Source organism: Doryrhamphus excisus, linkage group LG15 (assembly GCF_037039965.1).
Source record: "Doryrhamphus excisus strain RoL-2023G ecotype Guam linkage group LG15, RoL_Dexc_Guam_v1.1, whole genome shotgun sequence".
NCBI lineage: Eukaryota > Metazoa > Chordata > Actinopteri > Syngnathiformes > Syngnathidae > Doryrhamphus > Doryrhamphus excisus.
This window is the reverse complement of record NC_136371.1, coordinates 7,222,034-7,248,915: the sequence shown is the minus strand read 5'-3', so window position 1 is coordinate 7,248,915 and position 26,882 is coordinate 7,222,034. Positions and strand designations below refer to the sequence as shown.

Genomic DNA, 26,882 nt, shown 5'->3' with positions numbered 1-26,882 from the left:
GAGACCCTCGTGAGGATAAGCGGTATTGAAAATGGATGGAAGTTGCGAGCCCACACTTTGGACACCCCTGCTCTAGATGAACTACTGACCCTTGCAGAAGCTGAGGTAACTCACTCACTCATCTTTTACTTGCCATATTTTATTTCTTCCGTATTATTCACCAGGGACGATGAAAGTATATGTGGGATGGCACTTTTGTCCCACCCCGCCGCCGCTGCACGCTTTCATCACTCCTTCCCACAAAGCTGATTCACCACTTGTGACCCCAGAGACTGCCTTGTTGAAAATAGACAACAAAGAGCCTGAGATGAAACCCAGCAGGCGGTTGTAGGCTTCAACTTGGACCAGCGGTGGCAGGCGAGCCGGCACTTGGCTTTTGTGATATTAGCAAAACTGCATTAGCAAAACCTTTGCTAAATAAGCAGTTGGTGCCTCCAGTCATTTGCTTTACATAAAATCACCCAGAAGTGTCACATTCAATTGATTTGAATGGGTTAAGACTTTTAATTGGAATGTGTCTGATATGTCCTGATGTATACAACTGCGAGTGGCCAGTGGTGGCCATGGCCACCCCACTCACACTCTGGCCACCCCATTGGCCATCCCAATGAAAAAGTTCCATCTCCGCCACTATAGCTGAAGTCTATCCCAGATGACAGTGTGTTACTGGACTGATCAGCAGTAAATCACAGCACTGACAGATGACAATCTTCTATAAATAAAGATAAAATATGCACCTGTAGAACTATGAACTATGATACCAACAAACCCAAAGTGGTGTGAGCTGAAAATGTTGCTACCTGCAGTGTAAAAAAAAAATAGCGTGGGAAATGAACTTGTATATCAAGCAGCAGAGTGGGAGTATGCTTGTGCTTTACCTATTTCAAAGTTCTTTATGTCTTCCTCCTTTTTTCTGTTGTGTGACTAAGTGAGAGAGAGTAAGCATCATCACAGGCCGTTTCCAAAGCTCAAGAAAAACAGATAACTTCCAGACCTGTGCATCAGCATCTTGTCCGATAGCTGAACCTCCTGATATCTCGTTGTGATGCCTCACTTGAGCGCTGCCTGGACACAACCTGGAAGGAGTGTCTCCCTTTTTGCCTCAGGCGACTCTGCTGCTCTTGTCGGCAGGAATTAAAATCCCTATTTATCAACACTCGGTTGAGGCAGTCTGAGGACAGGCTGGGTATAAGACGCACAGTCGGCTTGTTCCAGCTGTGGGAGTCTGATGAAGAGTTCATGTCCTGACAGCATAAGACTTGAAAAGAATAATCTCAGCTTCACTTGTTGTGTTGTGGAGGCTAAATTCTTTTATCTTGTGCTTCTCTATGACCACAGCAAAGCATATGAATTGTCTATTGTATATTGTTTTTGCATGTACATTACATGATACATTTTGCTGAGCATCATTTTGCAGCACTAGACAAAGTATCAAACACAAGCATTAGATTGTACTGACCCCTGCTGGTCATATTTGACATTACAAGTGCTTTTCTCTGACGTGTACTGCAACTTTTTTTTTTAATAATTACATTTATTAATAGAACGATTCTTTACAAAGAGCGAGGGGTAGTTTCTTGCAATGTTCAATGAAAAAGAAACGTCATAAAAAGAAAACAAATGCCAAATTGCATAACATTACACTCTGGGGAAAATGGAGGGAAGTATTCATCATCATCTGGTTTTACTTTGAAGGTACCGGAAGTGCACGAAAATATATACGTCACCCCCAAAATCAGTGGCAAAACTTTGAAAAAAAGGCTATGAATGTAAGTGTAGTGATGCCTGTTGCGTGGCAAACATTAGCAAGCGTTGATACATTTTGAACACTTTCGAAATTGACTTCAGTTTTAGACTTAGACAGTTTAGACAGTTTCGAAACTCACCGCTATTTTGAATTATTATCTACCTAACCGACTTTACCACTCTCTGTTAATGTAATACAAATTTAATACATATTTAAATGTAAATTAGGTTGGTTTTAAGCAAGTACTGACAGTGACTGTCTTAACATAAGTAATAATGAAAAAAATTTACAGCATCTGACTTTAATAAACTTACCGTTTCACGATGTAATTTTTCCCAGTGGTACCTTTAAATGGGTTCGCCTTCAATTAGTATTCTGATTTACTTTGAAGGTACCGGAAGTGACAACGCGAGTCACCCCAAAATTGTTTGGGTCCACAATGGGGGGGAAAACTTTTCCCAAGTCTTTGCATTGATTTATAAACGTCGACTACCACGACTGTAAGTTCTGTCTTTTACTAAGCTTATCGGTGACTGATTAACTCAACTTTTCGTGGTTAGAGGCTTTTTTTAAACATGATGGTCTTCATTGTTGTCCGTGGAAGCGAACTCAAATCTCCGTTATGAAATGGCTGTTTCTCTGTAGTAGCACACAAACAACAAGGCTTGTAATACTTAGCACCTTACGGCTTTGTTGGCGCTCCCTGGGCAAGTTTAAACATGCACTCTATTGTGAATGTGGGAGTCATGCGAGCACTAAACGTAGAATGTAGTATTGTTGTGGAGATTAGCGGTACTTTGAGCAAACTCGACGACCATTTTCGATAAATGTCCTCTGGCATAGCAGGTAAGCTAGCTTTTGTTAACGTGGAATAACGGATGTTATATCTTCACAAAGCTGTGAGATCTGTTCAAAGTCACTCCCACAGGACGCTGTTCAATCGCTGCTGGTGGGGAAACACTGCGGTTGTGTTGTGATAACATTTATCTCCCTTAGGGAAGCTCGTTTCTGTTTCCACGGCAACGCGGCTTCGGCGTTTCTCCTGTTGTCGGCGAGAGGGCGGAACCAGAACGAAACCACGGCTTCTCGATTTATGATCTCCGCGTGGGTCCTCATGATTCGGAGATGGTAAGGAGCACTCGGTTGGACCAGGGAAGCCCCAATAGGTAGATTTAAATGTACGTGCATTATGGCCACGCAAGGCTTTTGTATGCCAGTCGTTAAGATTGTGTGGAGAAAATAGGGCACTTGTGCTATTATGAAGTGTTCGTGTTTGCATGCCTAGCCAGATGTGCCATAAAGGCTGCTGTTTATTGTCTCTTTCAGCCATTTCAGGACGGCGTCTATTACCCCTACAGCAGTGACACCCAGGGGAACCATTCATCCGCGGGGATTCCATCCCTCTTGAATTCCCCTCTTAGCCAATACTCTGCAAGGGGACATCCTGCACCAGGCATGGCTCCATCCAGTGCTACACCCACCATTCTGCCCTTCAGGTTCCGCCAGCGCAGGGAGAGTGTGGACTGGCGGAGGATCCACGCCGTAGATATCGACATGGTGATTAGCCAGCTGGATGTGGATGTCCTACAGGAACACATAAGTACCGTGACCTTCTGCAGTTTGGATGGGGAGCGGTGTCAGCGCTGTCAGAGCCCCGTGGACCGAGCTCTCATCAAGATCCTCCAGTTGGCCCAACTGACGGTGGAATGGCTCCTCCACTGTCAAGAATTTCTGACACTCAACCTGCAAGCTGCAGAGGAGAGGCTAGCGAATGCCAACATGCAGCAGGAGCAGCTAGTGGCTCAGTTAAAGAAGCAGGAGGAGAGCATGAAGGCGATGACTACCGAGCTCAAGAACAGGAAGAAGATCATACGCAATCAGCAAACTCTCTTTGCACCACAACTCACAAACAGTCAAAAGGTACTGTCGACATGCTACATTGTTTCCATAGGTTTCAATTTTTGGCAATGATGGAGGCAAACCGACAGCTACCGCCATTATTAAATCCCTCCCCCTCTCCCTCCTCCTTTTTCCTCTTCAGCACCCCCAGCTTGTCTATTGTTCCTGAGAGCTTTTCACAACCAGGGCTAGTGTAAATAATAGTATTGAACAGAAATAAGAACCCGTCAGCATGTTTTGTTGTGACTATTAATGAATTATTACTGTTGTTTGGGAATGAGTAAAATAAGCTTCATTTCTGAAACGGGTTACATTTACAGCTACTAGCAGATGGTTGGTTTTGGTGACAATTGGGATTTTAATCTACTTAACACAGGGGTGACAAGTGCTATTGAACCTCCCTCCCTTGCTTAAAACCCCCCATAGTCTTCACCTAACAATATAATTTGTCGCCTACATGAAACTTACTTTATATACTTGTTTATTTGCATAACTTTATATAGCACATAACAGCAAGATGTATTCATTTTTATTAGGATATTTATAGCACAGTCCAAAAAATGCTCCCACCTGTTCCTCAAGGGCCGCCTCTGACCCGGGGCAAGCTGTTGGCAAGGCAACAGATAGTGTCTGTCATGACAGCGTGTGGTTGCTAGGTGTGCAGGAGCAGCTCAGCTAGCACTGCCTTGCTGAATAATTAATAGAGGATATGTGTGTCCTTTGGGCACAGCTGGCATTTGTCGTGTTTGACATATTGTTGTACAGTTTATTTCTAGACTGTTGTGGTTTTTGTGGGAAAATGACATCACTGACAAACATCTCATTTCTGAGACTTGATTAACTTGAACCTTTTTTACTTTTGTGCTCAACTTGTGTCTTAGTGTGCGTTTTGCGAAAAAACCTTCCTCAATCCTACGTTCCTCCAGAGTCACATGCAGCGACGCCACCCTGATGAGAATGACATACGTAAGTCAACCAGTCACATTGGTTCCATCAGCAATTTGAAACAGTAAAAAAAAAAAAGATTTGAATGCACTACCTTGATATTGTGTAATGCTGTTTTTTTTATCAGAGTTGCAATCAAACAGTGAGGAAAAATCTCAGATCCAGGCCCTCAAATTGGAGATGAACACTCTTAAGGAGCAGATTGCTCAGCAGCAACAGATGTTGGAGGCCAAAACAACTGAAGTAAGAGTGTATAGCGGCTGTATTTGAAGTCATTTCTGGGCTACATTGTGAAAACGATTATTCTTCTCCACAGAATCAAAAGTTGCAACGACACATAGAAGAGAATGAGCTACGTGAGTCAGCGTTTTGTGAATATGTACACTACTGTGCCAAAGATTTTTTGCAACAATCATTTTGACACAATATACACTCAAAATACAAAACCGATTTCCACCGGCCATTGTCTCGGGCACAATAACACAACAGGCACAATAATCCCTAACACCAGATACTATGTTGGATAATATGGTGACTATAGGGGTGTTATTTCATGTCTAGTGGGCTCTATTTACAAGGGCTTACACAAGGAATCCTACTTTGCGGAAATTCACTTATCACAGTCTGGAAGCAATTAACCGCACTAAACAAGGGATTAGTGTATCAGTGTGTATCTTTATCCAGATCCTCACCAACAATCATGTGACACACACACACACGTTTGGTGGAAATCAGTTTTCCACCAAACTGCTGTTGAGTTGCTGTCTGGCCTAAACATTTTGCACAGTACTGGATGTGTAAATGCCAAACAAAACAAGTACATCATTTTAAATACCTCCTTTTCAGAGATGAGAGAGAATGAAAAGAAATCCCAGATGGAAAGCCTCAAACTGGAGCTGAAAAACCTCAAGGACATGCTTCAACAACATCACATCCGACAAGCCAGAACAGCGGAGGCATGAAAAAAAAAAAACACGACAAAGATCATCTTGTCTCCATTCTACCTCATACCTATCATGTAATGTATTTTGTACTTTCAGGATGAAAAGCAGCAATCCAAGGACAAAAGCCTGCTACAAGAACTTGAGCATTTTAAAGCATTAGAAGTGGTTCAGATACAAGCCATTCAAAAGCTGGAGCAGCAACAAAAGCAGCAGGTATACATAACCTTTGTATCCTGCATGTGAAATCTTTTACACAGAAATATATCTAAACATCCTTTTCTAGGACAAGAAGTGGGAGTCCAGGCTGGGCAAAATAAAGACTCTTCACGAATCAGAAAAGAATGAGGTACAACATTGTCTGCAGCTTTTTAAAACAGTCCTGGGAGAAACATCCTCCTTGAAAATGTATTGTCCTGTCAGTTGCAGACAGAGTTGAACAGATTACACTTGGCCATGTCGGAGCACCAGGAACACAGCCTGGGGCAGCTGCAGGAGATGCATAGGAGGCTGCAGGAGAAGGAGAAAATCATCCAGACTCAGAAGGAACAGGTTAACAATGTTTTGCATTTATCAGTGTACACTAAAGAGTGTGTAGTGAAGGGGAAGCAGAGTGGAAGCTCTGCCCTTGTTCAGGATATCCTGTATTTGCTCCATGAGCTGAGTGATATGATGATTATACTGTATGGTGGCTTAATCCACAGGAAGTTGATCGTTTTCCTGTAATAGTGCCATTAAAAAAATAATAAATCGTGCATTTGTTAATGTCAGCAGATGTATCAATACTTTTTATTGTGTTTTTGTGATCTTACAGATACACAACATACCCTCAAATCCATCAAATAAAGTAGTGAAAGTCCCAGGTAAAGATAAAGAGCTTATCAGGAAAGGGCCAGTGTGATTCTCAATTCAGTGATCTCATTTTCTGTTTTTCAGTTTTGGCCCATACACCGACTCCAGAGCCTAAAGCAAAGAAAGTTGTACTTGGTGAGTTCTCAACCAAAAAAAGTAATGTAGATAATGTTGGTGCTTGATCACTCCCAGAGTGTCTGAGCATGGCTCTGTTGCATGAAGGATCATTGAAGGAATATAGCAACTCCCTTCCCGTCCCTCTCCTCTTATAACCACTATTTTATCTCCCCAACCTCCAATGTTCTTTTGACCTCATGTGCTGCTCTGTTAGAGGAGCCCACCTCTGTTCCTCAGCTGGATCCTATACAGGAGCTGTCAGAAGAGGAGGAAGGTAAAACAGCACCTGAAACTCTAGCAGAGTTGGTCGACTGCATGCTATCTGCATGGACGCTCAAAATCTGTTCAGCAACCGTTTTTTTCAGCTTTGTTGTGACTGCAACCATCTCTTTGTTTTTACTTCCTGGCCACCTCTAGACCTGAACCGTTAATAAATGAGCAATTCAATCTTTTACAGACTTGACCAGCATCCCTGAGAAGAGACCAGTGGAGAAAAAGCCTCAACCTGTTTCAGAAAAGAAACACACAATGCCCATCAAAAGGAACCCCAACAAGAAGGAAATCAGGCGACATCTTGAACATCTTCTAATGAAGGAGCTAGAGAGTCTAGGAGTAACGCAGGTAAGCCATCGCCCACTTTAGCTGGAGTTAGCTAGCATGACACATCCCAGTGGGTTGCACTCAAACAGACTTAACCTTGCTGAAGGTAACGTATCACAATGTCAAACAGAACTTTATGAAAATGTATTTGTTTCTGTACATCCTTTCTCAGGATCAGAGAAAACTGAAGACCAAGGATCTGAGATCCATCCTGGATAATAGGCGTATGAAGCAGCAGATCTTTGCAAGGGAAATGCCTGACTTTTGGCAGCATCGGGACAGCATCAGCACTTCTGTGGATCAGAAATTGGGCCTTCAAGGGAATAGCAGAGATCCTGAACACCAATCTCCTGGCAGATCCAGACACTCTGTTCAGTGTATGATTAAGTTCTTTAAAATGACATCACCTCTTGTAAAAGTCTTTATGTGACTCAACAAGTCGCACACAAAATGACTCAGCAGCAAGCTTAATCCAGCTATCTTATTTAGCAGTCACTGTGATGGTATTAGTCAAATCTCTGAAAGCATCTCCCAAGCTAAAGACGTAAGTTATTGTCAGTATCATTGTTTGCGTTTCTCTTGTTTTTAGTGTTGCAGTCTCGGCCTCGATCCAGCAGCTTGCCCTCCAGGTCAACACAGGGTATCTGTGAAGGTGTCGCTCGGCAGGCCAAAACACCCCAGCCAGCACCAAGAGTTCGAGCCACCACCCAACCAAAGACATCCACTCCCAGCCAGAAAGCGTCTTTAAGAGACATCCCTCTCAAGTAAATCAAATCCCTTTGACAACCAGAAGTGAACATTTCAAATGATTATCATTAGGGGTGTCACAAGACCTCGCAAGATTACGGAGTCACAAGATTTCACGTTCAGAAAGAATTGTCCTATGGATGCTGGCCAGAGATCATAATAAGTAAATTCATTTCATATTCATTCATTAATCACAGAAAAAAAATGAAAATGAACTTAATAATTTTACCAGCATGAATGCCTGTTTTCCTCATCTGTCGCCTCCTAACAGGCAGGAAGAGAGTTCACTCTCTGCACTGGTTTCAGCACCTTGGTGACTTTGTTCCATAGAACAACGGCATGAACGGAGTGATCCCTTTGGTCAGTCAGACGGTCTCTTTGTCCTGGTGGGTGGAGGCTGATCCACTAGCTTGCCCACAGAGTACAGAACAGTAACCTAATCGAAATTAAATGAATAGATTTCAATATATTGTCATATGTTTGTACATTTGTTCATTGTACTTTTCCTAAATGTAATGTTAAGTCCCGTTCTCGAACTGAGTGTTTCTTGACACCCCTAATTGTTATATTTGCACAATAGTATTTAGTAGCCACATTTTTCACATGTCAATCATAAACATTCATATTCATGTAGGTGTGTGTGATTGGTTGTTCTTTCCAAATGGAACAACAGTAATTGTTTCTTGTTTCTTAGGACTCCGCCTTTCAGTTCCTTAGAGAATTCAGAAGACGAGGACGGGGACATGGAGGAGGATGAGCCTCTTCAACTTAATTGGGGCAAAATGCAGGCCAGAATGAATAAGGAGGAAGGAGTCCAAATCAGTGCAATAAAATCCAATGTGATCCAGGCAAGGCCAGCTCCAGCCAGGCTCTTGCCTTCTAACAAACAGTTTGTTGGTGGTGTGACCAAGACAGCAATTACAAAACTGGATGATGATGATGATGATGATGATGAGGAAGAAGAGGTGTCAGATGTCAGTGAGCTGCAGGAAATTGACCCCAGGCGGCTCCAGAATTTTCAAGACCAGAATGGCAATGTAGAAAAGTCAAACTTTGCTAAAGGTAAGCTGCACCTAATAACCTGTACTTTAATATTTATTTTAAAATGAATACAATGCATTTGTTGTTTATTCAAAAATGGTTCTCCACTGATGCCTTAAATGTATTCACTGTGTGATTTTAGACAACAAAATCAGTGACCTGGCAATGAAAATCGAGAGACAGCTTGCAAATAAAGTGTCAAAGAAACCAGCAGGGGGCGTAAACATCTTACCGGAGAGGAAAGATGAGGTTCAGGAATTTGTGGTGAGACTCCCAGTGAACACCGTTGTGTAATGAGTAATGAGTTCATTGTGGAATATGTGGACAGTCCTCAGATCTAGAAGAGAGCAGTGAGGATGCAGATTCCTTTCTTGAGGAGAAAAAAGGAAAACTTAAAGCGCCTCACAACTCCGGAGCTGCTATAAGGAGCCTTGACTCAGCCAGCACCAGTGTGTGGGACACTTCCACGGGAAGAGACACCTCCCCGGGAAAGGATCCCAGATTAGGTTAGTGCCCCTGCTACCATATTTGGTCAAGCGAAGTGACCGCTGTGCGCTTCACTAGAAGGCTGTGGCACACCATGAATCAAAGGTACCATATATCGTCATTGGAAATATGATAGCAAAAGAGCTACAAAACTAAAAAAAAAAAAAAAAGTAGTTATGAAATGAAGTACAATAAACAAAATTGCAATTTTCATAGAAAAAGAATGAACGCATATTCCACTTTCAATTTCTCACTTTTGATGATGCGTTGTTTTCTTGTGCTTGTTAGGTTTGACTGAAGGCGGAACAGGGAGCACCTTGAAAAGCAGCTTGTGTTACCTCAGTGACATCTGTGACTCGGAGGATTTAAACAATTAGCACAAGTTACACCCATCAGACTCAAGCAACTTCGGTCAAAATGCAAGAGCCACAAACAACAAGCAGCCCGTGGTATTGTTCACATCCCTATCACTGAGCAGCCAAAAACCTAGAACCTCAATGAGAGCATACATTTATTTAAAAAAAAATCCATTGAGAAACAAACACATCTTATCTTAGCTTAGTATTTTCAATATTACCTCACCCCCTGTGCCAACTCTCTGCTTTCATCATGAGTGCATAAGTAACTTAACTTTGTTAAATTAACATGTATTTTTCTATTTAGAGATATTTTTACAAGCAATACATAAGGAAGTGATTCACACTTGTTTTACAAATATTAAAAGAAGCAAGATATTTATTTAGATTTGTATCCATGTATCCATCATGTTTTAGTGGTTGAAAGGGAAAGGGTATTAGGAAGCTATAACTGTTTGTTTCTTTTCTAGACTTTTCTTTTCTCCAGTATATCTGTACTGTTGGTCCTCCAACAATCAGCAGTAGTTGAAGGATTTGTTACAAAGTGGGCAGAAAATGCAAAAAACCACATATTTTAAATAAACCCCCATGTGTATTTTTGATAAATGTCATTTATTTTGCAAACATACAAACCTCAACTTTCACTTTCTGTTGTTGTAAGTAGAAAGGAAGGTTTAATACAGCTAGTGCAACACATCAATCCTTAGTCTTTAGTGGATGGAAGGATTTTACAAATACGACTCATTATTCGTAATCGTGATAACATAATCTCATTATGTCTTCACACAAGGCAACCGCCACTCCATAGACATACAATAGATAGACACCGCATCAAGTTAGGTTGTCCACTGCTGCGATAGGTCAACATCGCTGCCATATGGGATGTGTCAAGGCTGCACTATCAATGAATACTCTGTTTTATGAAAGGAAGTACATTTACTTGTATTCATTTACCACATAGCCTTGACAAATCCAACATGCCGGTAATGTTGATATTGAGTTACTCACATTTCATTACTACATGAAAACTTGAAAATAGATATATATTTCTTGCCACAATGTTTCAACAATGTGTTCTAGCCTTCCTTACTTTGGCCACGTCACTGAGACATGACCACCTATTTCTGGACATTCCAGGTATGTAGCAGTTCTGGAATATGACAGCCATGGAAGATAAGAGCTTCATGGAAGCTTAGCATTTGATTTTTACCAAACTGTTGGTAGCCAATTTGCATACATTTTCCTCAGCATGTTTCTATTTCTAACAAAATGTTTCATGTTCTTACGATGATGCCGTAATATCTCAATTTCAAGGTGCTCTATTTGTCTGAGCTTTTACGATTCTTGACTTTTCAAAGTGCATACAACAAAAATAGAAGCTGATATCAAAAGTCTAAAACCTATTCTTCAAACATAAAACGGCCTGTCACTCCCAAATATTCTATCTCTCACAAGTCTGTCAAAATCTGGTTTAGTGAGTGACCATAATCCAGCCATGTCACAGGTGTGACATATCAAAATGATGATCAGACGGCTGATTATTGCACTGGTGAGGCTTAGGTTGAGCACAATAAATGGCCACTCCAAAATATGCACTGTATGAGGGAAATCCTGTATACACCAATCCAGAGCATCCCAAACATGGGTGATATGTCTGGGGAGTCTGCTGGTCATGCAAGAACTTAGATGTTGACATAACAATGGGCCTTGGGATCTTATCACTGCATTCAAAATGCACCTGTAGTCATCCATAACATACGTATATAATACCTCTCCCCCATATAGTAGTTGTACTGCACATATTGGACTAGCCTTTTATTGTGGCCAGCCAAAGGCAAATCTCAGAAATAATCATGCTGACTTATTTTCTCTTTTGTATCTTTAATATGATTTGGTCCTTGTTCTATATTAGCTTTCCGTGTGTGTTTAAAGTAAACAGTACAAGAACACAATGAAATTAATATTTATTCATTTTCTACCGCTTTTTCTCACAAGGGTCATGGGGGGTGCTGGAGCCTATCCCAGCTGTCTTGGGGCGAGAGGCTGGGTACACCCTGGACTGGTCGCCAGCCAATCACAGGGCACATATAGACAAACAACCATTCACACTCACATTCATACCTATTCATACCAATTAACCTAGCATGTTTTTGGAATGTGGGAGGAAACCGGAGTCCCCGGAGAAAACCCACACATGCACGGGGAGAACATGCAAACTCCACACAGAAATGGCCGAGGGTGGAATTGAACCCTGGTCTCCTAGCTGTGAGGTCTGCGCGCTAACCACTCGATCGCCGTGCCGCCCTGAAATTGATATTTTAGGTGAAAATATTTGTATTATCAAAGACTTATTCTACATATGCTTTATAACCTACATGTTACAAAGTAAGTAAACATTCATTTTGAGACCTGACCTGACTTGTAAATGAAGCAGCCCAAGTCCTGTATTCACCAGGGATGATCTGCACCATCTGTACCTGAAAGGTCTTTTAAAAAGTCTGAATGTCTCTTTTGCTCAGACAAAGTCATCCCTGCTGAAGGTGCGAGTCGTCTTTGTTGGCGGTCTGCTCGGTCGACTATTCCTGCTCTGGTAGAACAGCGGTGGCCCCAATGTTACCCTGGATGAGGTTTGTGGCAGCATGTAGGTCCTTCGGGTCCTAGCTGTGGCGTAAGTGGCTGGTCTCCGTGGCCTTTTTGAGGAACTGTATGTGACAAGAAGTTAACCAAAATAATGTGTCAGCGATCTGCAATTTTATTTTTTATTTTTTGTAAACTGTTAATACGTATTTCTTTTTTACCCAGATGGAAGACCTTCTTTTCCAGAGAAAAAACTCAGCACACTCCCCCCAGTGAGCAAAAGGATGGAGCCCCCCCAGCCGATAAAAACTGCAGCTCCAAGCTCAAATCTGAATTATGAGGTAAATTGAATGTCATGGATCTTTTTCATTCCTGATTTATCATCTTTCTTTTCAAACCATACTCACTTCTGTGCCCTGAAATTTGGGTCTACAAACTCTGTGATGACTTTGTTGGCCCACCACGAATATGTGATCATACCACAGAACCCTGACACAAAAACACCTTGTTCATTTTTTTTTTCAAATGCTGATTGTGAAGTTCAATCGTAGCCAAGCAGTCTTTTTTACCTGAGACAAGATAAGTGATGCCACCTGCGAAGGTCACTCTCGCATTTGCGACCTCTGATCCGCCTATTTTAGTGCACTTCATGCCCACAAGAGTAAGAACCCCTCCAAAGAAGCCGGTGATGACTGCACAGACTGCCAACGCTCTGCAGGCATGCAGGAAAACTGAAAGAAACATGTGATTTAGACCGTATGACGCTGTCCATCACTGAGGTGTTTACAAATAAAGGAAATGGGATTATAGGTGAGTGTCATACCAGGCAGGGCCAGCATGGAGGGGTAGTCTTTGCAGTCAGACACCCCAGTGGTGTCGGAGATGCAGTCCCTCCACAGGTTGGAGTAGTAATTAGAGGTCGTCATCACAATGCTGCCCACCTCAGAGAAAGTCCAGTACTCTGTGGGAAGGGTGGAGCACACCAGGATCCAGCCGCAGAGACAAGACACAAAGCAGCCGATCTCCATGTACATCACCACCGTCCTGTACTTCATGGTGAGTGACACTCAAAAAAACTTAATGAACAAGGTTCTTTCTGTGCCTCCTCTTCCTTCTCTGGCACTGAGGATGTGAAACAGTGTTCACAGTTTGTTTGACGTCTTATCTTTTTGGATAGTTTTGCTCAGTAAGCATCCTTTACTCTCCCAGCACTCACATCCACAAACACTGAGTACTGATGTCATCATTGTTTTGCATGTGAGATAAACCGGACAAACCAGAGTGAAGGAGGCCGCTCTTATCAGGGCTAGTGGTTCCCTAAGTGTGATTTTATATTACGTTTTGTGTTATTCAGTAATGGAATAAAAGAAAAAAAAGAAATGAGGGAGTGAAAACTGACAAACACTGTAATACAGACAAATAAAATAAATAAAAATCCATGCCTTGATTAGATAATCCTAGAGAATTCATTAAGACTAAATAAAGGAGTACAAAACTGACAACATTGTGCAATGACTAAATGTCACTAAAGTGACATTAACATTGCTAATGAGTAAGTAAACAGGATATGGATAATGGTAATGGTTTTATTTCATTTGAACATGCATCAGATTACAATTGAATGCATCACATAATCAGTTCACAGTTCCACATGTCCAAAAGGAGTAGGAAGAAGCAAAGCTTATTAAATCCTACCCCTCCATCTCTAGCTCTTCCCTGAGATCATATTTCTCCTCTCTTGTAGAGCAGTATTGGATGACATTTTTAGGTAATTGGTTATTTTTAGCCTTATGCATTATTTTAGCTGTTTGAAGATGAACTATATCAGCAAGTATTTGTGATTTTAGAAATAAGGAGTTTGTATGTGCTCTGTAGGCGGCATTATGAATTATCCTTACTGACCTTTTTTGCAGTACATTTAGCGAGTCAAGATATGTGATGGAAAGTATTCAATAATATGAAATCTCATTCAATAATTCATAATAATAAGCAGCATTCTGCTTGTTTCATATTAGAAAAGAGGCTAAAATATCAATCACTGTTTTCCAAAGTCAAAGCTGATGTGTTTGAATATCGTGTTTTGGGATGGCTCAAAACGCTCGGTTTCAGAAGGCGTGGTAAAACTGCCCCTTTGTGATGTCACAGAGGAGTGGACTTCCTTATATGGGCGTGGCTGTAAGCCAGATACTAAGTTCTCGGCCCTCCCTCAAGCTCTGTTTCCTGCCTTCCCCAAGCTCTCCTTCTGTGTTTACGTTGCTAGCGATGGCTTGGAAGGGAAAGCCACATTTGCCACCATCAGGCACAAGTGCTTGGAATTCCTGGTTCCTGAGATTGACTACTATAAAGTTAGCGGTCCTTCTATACACTCGGCCAACCCCAATGGAGTAGGGGCGTGCCTGGAGGCGGGCCATGGGTGGAATACATTAAAACAGACCGTTTTTGTGGGAAGCACAAAATCCAAAGAAATACAGTTGAATAGGTGCAGATTCTGGAATAACTAGAAAGCTTCCTTTGCTGGTTAACGTGTATTTGGAAGTATTTTAACTTAGTCTTGTCTGTGGTGTTGGTGACTCTGGATTTATTTTCAAGAGCAATCAAGACCAAAACTACAGGAGCAACCATGCTTGATTTATTGCATTGTATGTCTTTTTTATGTAAATACAATGACTGTGATTGGACGCAACAAATACATTGAAACCATCCATGACTCACACAACACTGACAGTGAACCTTTCTGCTGAGACCTCAAATGTACGAGTTTTTCAGAAAGAATGCTTTCTCAGTCCTTGAGCTTCCTGAAAGCGACGACACCCGACTGCTTCCGCTGCTCGACGCTGACAATGCTGACACACTTGACCTGGACAAGAGGCCCGACTCTGAACCTGACGCTGATGCCGCAGAAGCGGCCGTTCTTTTGGTCCTCGATGGGCGCTCGGACTCCACTGAGCTTCCAGATCTTGATGCTGAGGAGATGGCTGACAAGTCTGAGCGTTCTGATGATAACTCAGAAACAGAAGACACTTTGGTTTTGGAGGTGATTCCTGACACTGAGGAGAGCTCTGTGGTAGACTTGGTCTTAGGGTCCTGTTCTGGGTCTGGTAGTGGTCGGATGATTACTCTGGAATAAATATAATTACTCATGAGTGCCACCAGTTAAGATGTGTCCATGAAGTGTTGGTATGGACTTGACTCACGTTTGTTCTTGTCCACAGAGCGGCTTGCAAGCCGACCACATATAGAAGACACCACCGCTCATTTGAAAAGCAGAGCCGACCCACCCAAGGAACAGTGGAGTACCAAGGTCATACCTAAGGTCGATTGGGGATGGTTTAAAAAGTCATATTCTTTTAAAATCACATTTTCTGTCCGCTGCTACAGCTTGTTGACTTACTTTAGTCCATCAAAGTTTGGGTTGAAGTATTCTCCTGACACGTATTGTGCATAAACAGCATATCCACTCGTGGACAGTAAACCTGCGTATGCACAAATAGAGAAGTCACACACTCACTAAACACACTTATGTACACTATACATGTACAATCTTAGGAGAAGAATTGTGTGGAATAGAACATTCTAACTACATTTATAAGTCAGAAAAGTGGGAAAAGCACAATAGGTCCACTTAAACGTTGTGTAAATATTTTCATTATGCTGTTAATATTATATACTGAAGAAGTTAAATACTAAAATGCCTTTTAATACCAGGCAGCCACAAATTGTTTCATATCAAAACTCAGCACTATTATCTTTGTAAATGTATTTTTTTTTTCATGCAGGTCATGTTTTGAATCTCATGTCTTATACCAGGGGTCTCAAACATGCGGCCCGCGGGCCAAATGTGGCCCGCAGGACACTAGTTTGAGGCCCCCGCCTTGATATGAAAGGTTAATGTTAGTGCGGCCCTCGCAAGTTTGATATGGATGCTGTATGGTATCATGTACCCAGAAAACATTATTACGTTTGATTAATCATGTTAAAGGTTAAATAACTGTTAATAGTTATCCTCCCTATCTGTGTGGAAGTGGTAAGTTTTTGGCTATTTAAGTTTAAAGGAAATAACTTGAAGGCTACCGTTTAGGTCGCTAGCTCTCTAGTTTGCGAGTTAGCATGTGTCTCAAGACCCTGCAGTTGCGCAATATGTTGTAAATAAAAAGAGTATAAATGTGACTATAGTCGTGTTTTGTCATGTCTACAGGGCTCTAATAATGCTTTGTTCATTTTAATCTGAAAAAATAATTTGTCTACCCACCAACTATATGTGGTTTCTTAAGTTTTTATTATTTGCCGTTTTATTTATTTATTACTGATTGATTGATTTTTTTGTTCTTGATTTGTTTATTTATTTTTCATCTTATTTTGTGCAGAAAAATAAAAATTAAGATATTTGAGAACAGTGGAATGTTTTATCAGAGCTTTTATTGTAGAAAATTGGAACCAAAGCACTGAAAAAGTTTGTATATTTTTCTGTTTTTAATAAATGTGTTTTTTTTTTGGAAAACCTGATGCGGCCCAGCCTCGCCCAGACCCTAGCTCCAGTGGCCCCCAGGTAAATTGAGTTTGAGACCCCTGTATTATACAGTTTATCTTCAGATAAGGCCTTACCGCTGATTATGTGGCACCAACCGCCAGTGTAAATCTTCTTATATTTTGACCTGTCTTTTCCCCCAATGAAGGTGCACTCCATGCCCATCAGACTGAGCACAAAGCCCAACATCCCCAGAGAGAGAGCAGCCATCAGCAGGCCTCGCACAATCTGGATGTGGCCTGGAGTAACACAGCAAGGCAAACACATGACTGAGCTATCGGGTTCAAGGTGAGTTTGGTCTTTCTCACATGCAGTGGTACCTACCCTCGACGGACCAGAGCACAGGGTAGTCGTAGCAGTTGCTAACAGCAGTCGAATCTGTAAAACAAGATCTCCACAGACTGGACCAGTACCAGGCCACCTTTAAAATGGAGGAGCCTCCCATTCCTCCCACTGAGGTGATCTTCCAGCCTTCCATGGCCATGGTGCAAGCCACGAAGATCCACCCCATCACAGTCATCAAGAAGCCCCAGATCTGGACCATGCGGATCCGCATTCCTGGTCTTCAGGCGCTTCAGGTCTTCACTGTTTCATCCAAATCCCAACAACTGCTCAGTTTAGGAGTCAAATACAGAGGCGTGAAGTTGTCCTGCAGGTGTTTCTGTGTGTACATGTGGGTGGGAGAGGAGGTTCCCTCAGATTCCCATGGTCACAACCCAGGGTTGTCAGTTTGAATCTGGGCTGAGAGTGCTCATCTAAGCATTCATCTCCAATTACGAAAGACTTGTGGCACACGCTGTACTGCCAGCACAGCAGATACAAGAGATTATGTGAATCTTCTGAATATCGGTTTCACTTTTGCCAAGAACCAAGCACATTTCTGCCACAATGACCTTTTGCGTGTTCCATGCACTATGCAATAAAGTTAAGACTGCTTGTGGCATCAATCCCTACTGCGCCCCCAGGCATAAGGGTGCCTATTAGTTATTTCACCAAGACCTCACCGTGCCAGGGCTTTCATAGTTCCAACACACTGCCATGCAATGTCTTAAGCGGAGGTAGTGTAGACGCTGATTAATGTTCTGTCATCAGCAGTGAATTGGTGAGTGTGACTTTCATGAGCTGGAGTCCAGCACAGTCGGACATTTTGAATGTGACCTGAAGTAGATGCAAGGACAGTCAGTAAGTTCACTCCATATTCGTACGCATTGAAGGCATTACTTCAAGAGACAATCTACTTGTTTAGCATTGTTAAGTTTCATCACTTCTGTTATGTTTCACTGTTCTAATGCTGCTCTCTGGTGGCAGGTCTTCGTTGATGCAATTCAAAGGAAACCCTTTGTCAGCTCTCATTGTATGAGATTGCTTCAGCTACATTAAAGGTGACCTATTATGCCTTTTCCACATTTCTGACCTGTAAATGTTATTAGAATATTGTATTATCGTATTATCATAAACTTTCACATAATGAGGTTTGGAAGTGAGACCTGGAAGACATTTGCGATGGTTCTGAACACTCCGTTTCATACTTTTTTTTTTCTGACACGGTTCACTGTTACACAGTGAACCTTGTGAGAATATAAGCGACCCCGGGTACAAGCTGTAGGCCTACCTACCTACTACATTGGACTGGTCACGCCCGGAGGCGGGTCATGGGTGCAATAAATTAAAACAGACCATTTTGGAAATATACGTAGCTGGAATAGGTGCAGATCCTGGAAGCTCCAAAAGTTGTTCTGTAGGAGTCCACAACTCAATACAAAGGGATGAAACTTAATAACATAATAGGTCTCGTTTTAAGAGAAAATAATCATAACCACAACCATCATCACAGTCTTGTCTGTGTCAATCGAAACCAGTGTTTTGTGTTTCAAACCAAATTAATTGGTGTGACTGAGAAATGAATTAGTGCTAATTACTTTTAAAAAGTAGTAATTAATAATGGAATTACTCCTTCATAATTGTAGTTAGTTACCAGGGAAATAAATCAATTAAAGAGAATAAGCTGAAATATGGATACTTTAGTTAAAAAAAACTTAGTTTAAAATATATCAAATGGTGTTTAAGCCCTTTTCACAATATTAAAAAGTACATAAAATATCAAAAATGATTGACAGCATGTCCTGTGACTGCAAGTGTACTCTTAAGAGTTTAAATCACTTAACTTGTTTCTTATCCTTGTTTTTATATAATTTTAAGTGTGTGCATGGTGAGTTTTGGAAACAATACCACCATTCTGCAAAGAGGTGGACACCTGACACTTGTTTACCAATGCAGCGCAGTCGAACGTGTAGGGCACTGATTGAAGTTCCTACTGATGAAGATAATTCAGAGGTGGAGATGGATGGATGATTGGAGGGAAAACCTCCTGTCAAGTCTCTTGCTTTCTCTCTGGCTTCAAATGTGACCCAGTGACCCGTGGAGGTCAGATCATTCTACATGGAGACAACATGAAAGCCCCCTCATGTAGCCCAACTTTCCGCTTTGAAAGTATTAACAGGAGACACTTTCAAAATAAAAGCACTCTCTCCAACCAGAGTAGACTGATGAGCAGGGCTGCCCCTCCCGACATGCAGGACATGTGCGTAGAGCCTAATGATCCATTGGGGGGGCAATTTTGCATTGCAGTACATTGCTTATGCCGGTCCCCAGTGGTGTAATGGTACAGCTGCTGCCTCTTAAAGCGGAACGGGCAGGCTATTTTGCACTAACAATAATTGATTTGGTTTCCCACGTATTCGTATGACTGCAAAACATGCATCTCAAGTGAGGACGTTATTTTCCTCAAATAATCTTTACAAAAACACTTTCTTTTTGAAGTCATATTCCATTTTTAATTAACACCTCGTAATCAGCACTCTGTGTATTAAAATAACCAGAGTTTAAATGCAGATTTGTGGAAAATACATTTTTCTTGCCTAAAAAAAAAAACCAAAAAACTACAGATGGACCTGTAAATGCCTGCATATTTACAACATTTCTCCTCACAGTAATAATAATTTTAAAATGAAGATGATTTCACACATAGGCGTTCCTTCCAAACTGCCTGCATGGCTGTGGCAGATCTTTTTGAAGGCTGCTGGCTGTCTTGCTGTGTTCGCCACGCGTGTGTGCAAATGCTGCAGTGCCGATCGATGAGTGACGGCCTCTGTAAAAAGCAACAAGTCATCATGATTCATCCTCTATGTACACTTTACCTACTTTAATGCTGGTTTTAAGCTGGAGCCACCAATGAAGAAAAGACATGTCTGTTTTATCATACTCTGTCAAAATTGTCCAGTAAGATCAGGCATATGAATGATAAGTTTTATAGCAATTTCTAACCTGACAGGAACCTTTCTCGTGTCTTTCAAGTGTACACAAATACATTTTCATACAATGGAAAGGCGTGTAAGAAGGATTTAAAGACTAATTTGTTACCTAGAACCGGGTCATATTGTTACTCGCCTGACTCTGGAGCCCTCTGACAGGGAGAGACAGAAAATCAAACCTCCTAGGATGCAAAGCACAGACCCTGACCAGCCAATGAAAAGTGCTGCTCCCAGTTCAAACCTGCCAGGGTGAAATTCAGACGGTCGGAAGTCATGATTGGGCTTAAGGTGACTTACAGTACTTGTGGTTGCCGTGATGACCTACTTCTGGGCAACAAAGAGAGGGTCAAAGAAGTTTGTAGTGATTCTGTGAGCATATATGGAGCAGGCGGTCATGCAGCACAGGCCTGTAGAGGAAAGAGGAAATCCCTTCAACAATTACACCTCATGTTTTTTTTTTTTTCTCAGAAAAAAAATTACCACTGAGGATGAAGTGAAAGCCTGCAAGGACTGCCAGACGAGCCTTGGTGGTCTCCGAGCCTCCGACTTTTGTGCACTTCATTCCGAGGAGGGCAAGTATGGCACCAAAGAATCCAAGACATACTGATGTTATCATCAAGCCCCGGCATACCTGGATGTAAGCTTGCAGCCATAGAGACAGAGGACGGACGTGATGGACGTGACAGACTCGTGCTTATCACCAAATCACCTTCTGCTGTCATAGTGTAAAGATTTTCTTGAAAAAGGTCCTGACAGAATATGAACTCACCATCCAGAGCCAGCATGGAAGGAAAGTCCTTGCAGTTGGACACGCCTGTGGAATCAGTCACGCATGTTTTCCACAGATTGGACCAGAAAGTAGCAGTCGTGATGACTGTCCCGTCCACTGAGGATACCTTCCAGTAGTCAGTAGGCAGGGTGGATGACACCAGAATCCATCCAGAGACAGTCAAGAGAAAGGCAACAATTTCTGTTGCCATATTGCTCATTGCTCCACAGGCTTTGGATGCATAGATCAGATCCGAATGTGAAATTTTTGGAGCTTCTTACAAGTGAGACACTCTTGAAGTGACTGAGCAGCTTCGGGTGGGTTGATCCAGGATGAGGTGCATCAGGGGTTGGCGGACACTTGATGTGGAATGACTTTGAGCCTCTATTGAGGTTGGCTGCGATACAATAAGTAGTCTTATGTCATCGCCGCCAGGCTGCAGGCTTGCCCACGTCTCATCACTCCACACAGCATGCATGGGGTGCGCGAGGGAGAAGGAAGTCATTAACTGACAGGATGTGAGGGGGTCTCTAAGACAGAAAGAGCGCATGATGGCGAAGACAGATAGTTAGCTTTTAGGTCAGTCGTTAACAGCGGTCTCTTCTCAGTATACAGCATAGTAGCACCATCAAGTGGCACTCAAATGATGTGCTCATATACGTAGGCCCAGCTTCCATATAGCTGTGATCAGGATGAAAGAATGATAATACAATACCTGAAGCTATAACATGTGCTGGGGATTTGGAGAATCGCCACAGGAAAATGTCGCCTCAACACTTGTTAAACTTGTTTAAATGACTATTTTAATCTGAACAAATAAGTGCTGAGATTGTATGATGATGGACACATGACTGAATATGTTACGTGTGGAAGTATGGAGTGATGTGGGTTGGACAAACATGAGTTTAGAGTGTTATGGCCTCCAGGGGGCGCCAAAGATCACATTGACTGATGTCTTGTTTTTTTTGCATGTTTGTCACACTTCAATGTTTCAGATTATCAAACAATATTAACCAATAACTAACTAATAATAATGATTAAATACATATTTTTATTATTACAGAAAAAATCTACATTGCCCTGTGTGAAAAAGTGATTGCCTGTGTATATTTACTTATTTGTTCTTTTCTAGGGCTGCACGGCGGACGAGTGGTTAGCGCGCAGACCTCACAGCTAGGAGACCAGGGTTCAATTCCACCCTCGGCCATCTCTGTGTGGAGTTTGCATGTTCTCCCCGTGCATGCGTGGGTTTTCTCCAGGTACTCCGGTTTTCCTCCCACATTCCAAAAACATGCTAGGTTAATTGGCGACTCCAAATTGTCCATAGGTATGAATGTGAGTGTAAATGGTTGTTTGTCTATATGTGCCCTGTGATTGGCTGGTGACCAGTGCACTGGTGTACCCCGCCTCTCGCCCGAAGACAGCTGGGATAGGCTCCAGCAACCCCCGCGAACCTTGTGAGGAAAAAGCGGTAGACAATGAATGAATGAATAAAAATATTATTTTCTATTTGTCTGACACCATTAGAGAACCATAGTTTGTTCTCTGCAGTCTGGAGTATGAAGGAGCCTACTCCAGTAGGCTTTGAACGAAAAATGGCTTCTCCATTCCATTCAACCATTGCCCTTAATCAGGGACCTCGGGATTTGGTTTTAGGACCTCCAGATTACAAGTCAAGCTCTACTATAGCTGAACTATACAGCTTCTACAAGACTTAGTATAATGTGTGTACTAAGTGTACCATATAAAATCTCTACGGTGCTATATTGGACCGGTTCTATGTGAGAATTCAGTGCGGTACAGAACTGAAAAGCAGGAGGGGGTTCTAGTTCAGCTGGGTGTTATCTGCATAGCACTGAAATTTGATCATGAATGTATGTTATGGAGGTGAAGAATGTAGCTCATGAAGAAAAGGTACCCCATGAGAAATAGTAGCGATGGCAGCCGGAGAGCTATGATGTGTGTGTTTGATGCCAGTGCAGGAAAAAAGGGCCAAACTGATAATAATGTGCAAACCAGTCTGGTCCCCAGAGGAGGTTATTTGGGAGTTTTAGTGCTGTTTCTGCACATTGAAGGAGGCCGAAACAGATTGACCCATGTTAATAAATTATTGTAAGGTGGAAAGCAATGATAGTTGGAGGAAAACAATATTAAATATTGGAACAAGGTTGCTGTTAGTTAGCATATACAGGGCATCTGTCTCTCTCACACCAACTACCCTCATGTCCTCCTTCACTACATCCATAAACCTCCTCTTTGGTCCTTCTTTACGCCTCCTACCTGGTAGCTCTAAACGCAGCATTCTTCTATAAATATATTTACTATCTCTCCTCTGGACATGTCCGAACCATCTCAGTCTGGCCTCTCTGACTTTATCTCCAAGGCCTCTAACATGTAATGTCCTTTTGATGTACTTGTTCCTGATCCTATCCATCCTGGTCACTCCCAATGAGAACCTCAGCATCCACATCTGTGTCAGGAAGGGAATCCGATGTAAACATTTTGCCAACACAAATATGAAAATCAAAGAAGGTGACAAAAACAGGAATATGGTGTCAGTGTGGTCTTTCGTTGCCACAGTGTCTCTTTGGGAACAATCAGAGATATGAATATAACATATATACATATATGTGTATATATGAATATATGTATATAACAATAAGATATCCAATTTTTCCCATGTGTGGCAACATTTTCATTATAACTTTTCATTACAGCATGTGGATTGGCTGGCCACCAGTCCAGGGTGTACCCCGCCTCTCGCCCGAAGACAGCTGGGATAGGCTCCAGCATCCCCCGCGACCCTCATGAGGAAAAAGCGGTAGAAAATGAATGAATGAATTATAGCATGTGACCACTTAAGACAAATCGCTTGATGTACGTATTCCTCTTGCTATTTGTGTCACAGATACTGGGATCAAGTCCCGGAGGCCACCAAAGAATTACGGAAAATAATATTGGAACAAGGTTGCTGTTAGTTAGCATATACAGTATTTCTGCTTGGTTCTTTTCACTTGTTGTCTTGCTCGTCCTGCGATTGCCCAGTTCTCGTGTTTCCTCCAAATCCGCTTTCACTCTGCCTCATTGTCCTATTAGTCAGTACCGATAGTTTGCTGCTTTGTGTTCAGTCTAAGATTTAACCCAAAAGCTTTTCCCCATATGAGCGTGAATGCACTTAGTCACATTCACAAAATGACTTTACTTTGCTCCATTCTTATGTTTATTTGAACATTTCCGTATGATTTGGCTTTTGTCAAACATTTCCTACAGAATTTCACCTAAATTTTGCACACTGTATTACTCAGTTGATACATAGGAGCATGACAGCCTTTCATGTGCTGTGTTTTTCAGAGAACCTGTCTGACCTAATTTAACAAGGCCAGAAAACATCTAATCAGCATTCCTGAAGAAGAAAATCCGCAGTTTTACTGCCTGTGAAAAGGTTCTGCCGGTTTGGTAAATCTCTCCCTAGCTCAAGCCTTGTTGGTGCCTACACTTGCCGTTGCTAATCAAGTTTTCCAATTGCTAATCAGTTTTCCTTTGTTTGTTTCTTATATTATTTGTTCTGGAAATAATCTTTTTTTTTTAACTCATTCAATCTGAGTCATTATTTAAAAGCCATCCCTCTCAGTAATGGCCCTTTTTGACCATTTTGATTGATTTTTCAAGGCTGTGTTCTAGGGCTATATGTAGTAAACGTACATTTGGTACACAATGTACCAAAAGAAAGATTAGACTCTCATCTTTCATCAGAAAAACTTTGTTTCTACTTTGTTCTTTAGTAATCTGCAATATAAATAGATAAGCTTTTTGTGAAAAGATACATTTCAAGCATGTTGATACAAACTTAGCCATATACAGTATATTTAGACAAAATATCTAAACAACCATGCCACAACATAACACACGAAAAATGTTGTTTTACATGAAACTAACCATTTTGTTACAAATACAACACCATGAATTATACACAATGTTCACACGCTACAGGCTTTTTGACTATTATATGTATTATTATATGTATTTTCCTAATAATTTGAGGACTTTATTCTCATAAAATTTACAACTTTTCTCTTTGGCCGTAATATTAATGACAATCTCCTAATATTTCATCTTTCATCTATTTTTTTGGCCATAAATGGCGCCTGGGCCACACTTTGGATAACCCTGGTTTGATTTCTGAAGCAACTGCACCCTTTAAAAGCGACCTCAGTTCAATATCTTGATGGAGCCAAGAATCTGGTTGATTTGAGAGTGCAGATAGATGAGTTCCTCGTTGCTCTGTGGAGTGTCACGGTGATTTCCAAAACATCAGGGTCACAGCGCTCCACGAGGCTGAAGGAACACGTTGCCATAGCTGCCTTAACATTGATTGGAGGAGCTTGCTATAATGGTGCCGAGATTCTCTTAACAGTTAACACGCCTGGGAGAGAGAAAAAAAAAATGTCACACCACCGGGCATGCAAAAAGCCTCATGAGAAGAACACTGTCCTTGACATGTAAAAGTGGATGTGATCCAGCTCCAATGTTTATAACTTGGCCCAAGAAGGGAAAAATACCACATTTAGTTAGCTTTTATATTGTGACAATATTGCAAATGGTGGATGGCCTTTCTTCAGCTGCGGCTTGATGTGGCTCTGCTGAACACCCATTTATGCTGAACACTGAAATGTGATCCAACACGACGGAGGCGCCCAGCTAAGAAGTGGGTTACACAGAGCATGTGAGCGTTGTTGGCATTGCAACCAAAACACTTCCCCTTGAAGCCTCTCACATGTTTTCAACCACAGATGGTTCACATTATTTCATCCTTAAACAGAACAAAAAGATTATATAGATGGAGTTAGTGTATATATATATATATATATATGGAAGGTGGCTGTAGTGACAAAGAAGAAATCCAAAGGAGTTCTGGTTATGACCGGTTGGTTCACATGAAAGCACTTATAACTTTATGTAACCACATGCTGGCTTTTCCCCTCCAGTTCTTTCCCCAAGATGTCTTAGCTAAAAATCAACACGTGGGTGTCAGGATAATATTTTACCCCAGTTGCACATGCATTGATTTATCATAAAGTCTCCCATAGAGTGAAGGCAGAGTTTACATTACAAGGTTATGTAATGTCGTGAGACTTTGTCACAGACAACTCACGCTTTACTCACATCGCGGGTGCATGGCACATTTCCTCCTATGGATTGTGACACATTTTGTTATCACGAGACAAGGTTTATAGCTGTTCATAAAAGGAAGTGAAGATTTTGTTGAGTAATTTTGATAAAATTATAACTCGTCGCATCCTGAAATCAGGTCAATTTAACACCTTTAATTAAAATGAGTTTGCCTTTGTCATATTTTGCCTATATATATATATATAATTTAAATAGTAATTTAAATTTAAATAATTTAAATAAACAATAATAATCCACTATATATATATAGTGGATTATTATTGTTTATTCAAAATTATTTAAACTATTTGTACAAATTACTGTTTACGCTGTACATTGTTGTCCATATTTGATGTCATCTATTTATTCTCCACATTATTATTATTATTTATTATTATGCGGGAGCCAGGCAACGACATTTCGTTGGCATTTCACTGCTGTGATATAGTGCAATGACAATAAAGAAAGTCTATCTATCTATCTATCTATCTCGTGAATATTATTATATATATTTAGGAATATTGTAAAATGCATGATACTGCTAATCATGTAGAATGCAGGCCTGTATGAGTCATTTATAATCTTACGAAAGAAAAAAAAGAGTCACATCTTGTCGTCTCCAGTCCTCTTTTCACTGCAATTTTATTTATTTTAATTCGTAATTGTAGAAAATAGACATTTTTGGGGTGTTTCTGGTGTTTTTAATCAACATTTTTTGTACAGTGTGGTACACCATATTGTAATATTTAGCCAGTCGCATACAGTCACTTTAAAATGACTTTTATCAATGACTTTTCAAA

The 26,882-nt window shown here is 41.3% G+C and overlaps 4 protein-coding genes and 1 long non-coding RNA gene across 8 annotated transcripts; 2 read left to right on the top strand and 3 right to left on the bottom strand.

Moving 5' to 3' along the window:
* The first annotated feature begins 2,122 nt into the window (after positions 1-2,122).
* Positions 2,123-10,774, top strand: dzip1 (DAZ interacting zinc finger protein 1). Of its 4 annotated transcripts, none has more exons than XM_058052241.2 (20): positions 2,123-2,247; positions 2,744-2,875; positions 3,074-3,667; positions 4,528-4,612; positions 4,719-4,834; positions 4,908-4,947; positions 5,438-5,547; positions 5,632-5,748; positions 5,819-5,881; positions 5,956-6,084; positions 6,347-6,395; positions 6,469-6,519; positions 6,716-6,775; positions 6,959-7,122; positions 7,274-7,478; positions 7,691-7,865; positions 8,543-8,910; positions 9,032-9,153; positions 9,218-9,395; positions 9,664-10,774. In XM_058052241.2, the coding sequence occupies exons 2-20, from the start codon at positions 2,873-2,875 to the stop codon at positions 9,750-9,752; spliced, it is 2,718 nt and encodes a 905-aa protein (XP_057908224.2). In that variant the 5' UTR covers positions 2,123-2,247; positions 2,744-2,872; the 3' UTR covers positions 9,753-10,774. The 4 variants fall into 4 exon arrangements, with proteins under 4 accessions (XP_057908224.2, XP_057908227.2, XP_057908226.2 ...); XM_058052244.2 differs by having other exon boundaries at positions 2,744-2,925; XM_058052242.2 differs by lacking the exon at positions 2,123-2,247 and adding an exon at positions 2,281-2,593.
* Positions 10,346-13,518, bottom strand: cldn10d (claudin 10d). The gene is made up of 5 exons (XM_058052246.2): positions 13,132-13,518; positions 12,878-13,039; positions 12,716-12,797; positions 12,530-12,637; positions 10,346-12,433 (listed from the first exon to the last, which is right to left on the bottom strand). Exons 1-5 carry the CDS (start codon positions 13,361-13,363, stop codon positions 12,247-12,249), a joined length of 771 nt encoding a protein of 256 aa, XP_057908229.1. The 5' UTR covers positions 13,364-13,518; the 3' UTR covers positions 10,346-12,246.
* Positions 13,519-14,899: 1,381 nt separating this feature from the next.
* Positions 14,900-17,488, bottom strand: cldn10e (claudin 10e). The gene is made up of 5 exons (XM_058051709.2): positions 17,158-17,488; positions 16,911-17,072; positions 15,700-15,781; positions 15,503-15,616; positions 14,900-15,426 (listed from the first exon to the last, which is right to left on the bottom strand). The coding sequence occupies exons 1-5, from the start codon at positions 17,387-17,389 to the stop codon at positions 15,054-15,056; spliced, it is 963 nt and encodes a 320-aa protein (XP_057907692.2). The 5' UTR covers positions 17,390-17,488; the 3' UTR covers positions 14,900-15,053.
* Positions 16,996-18,098, top strand: LOC144901742 (uncharacterized). The gene is made up of 3 exons (XR_013629833.1): positions 16,996-17,121; positions 17,224-17,411; positions 17,929-18,098. It is a non-coding gene; the product is annotated as an uncharacterized LOC144901742 (long non-coding RNA).
* A 1,587-nt stretch (positions 18,099-19,685) lies between these two features.
* Positions 19,686-21,408, bottom strand: cldn10a (claudin 10a). The gene is made up of 5 exons (XM_058051614.2): positions 20,914-21,408; positions 20,625-20,786; positions 20,470-20,551; positions 20,281-20,385; positions 19,686-19,981 (listed from the first exon to the last, which is right to left on the bottom strand). The coding sequence occupies exons 1-5, from the start codon at positions 21,131-21,133 to the stop codon at positions 19,852-19,854; spliced, it is 699 nt and encodes a 232-aa protein (XP_057907597.2). The 5' UTR covers positions 21,134-21,408; the 3' UTR covers positions 19,686-19,851.
* Between the last annotated feature and the right edge of the window lie 5,474 nt (positions 21,409-26,882).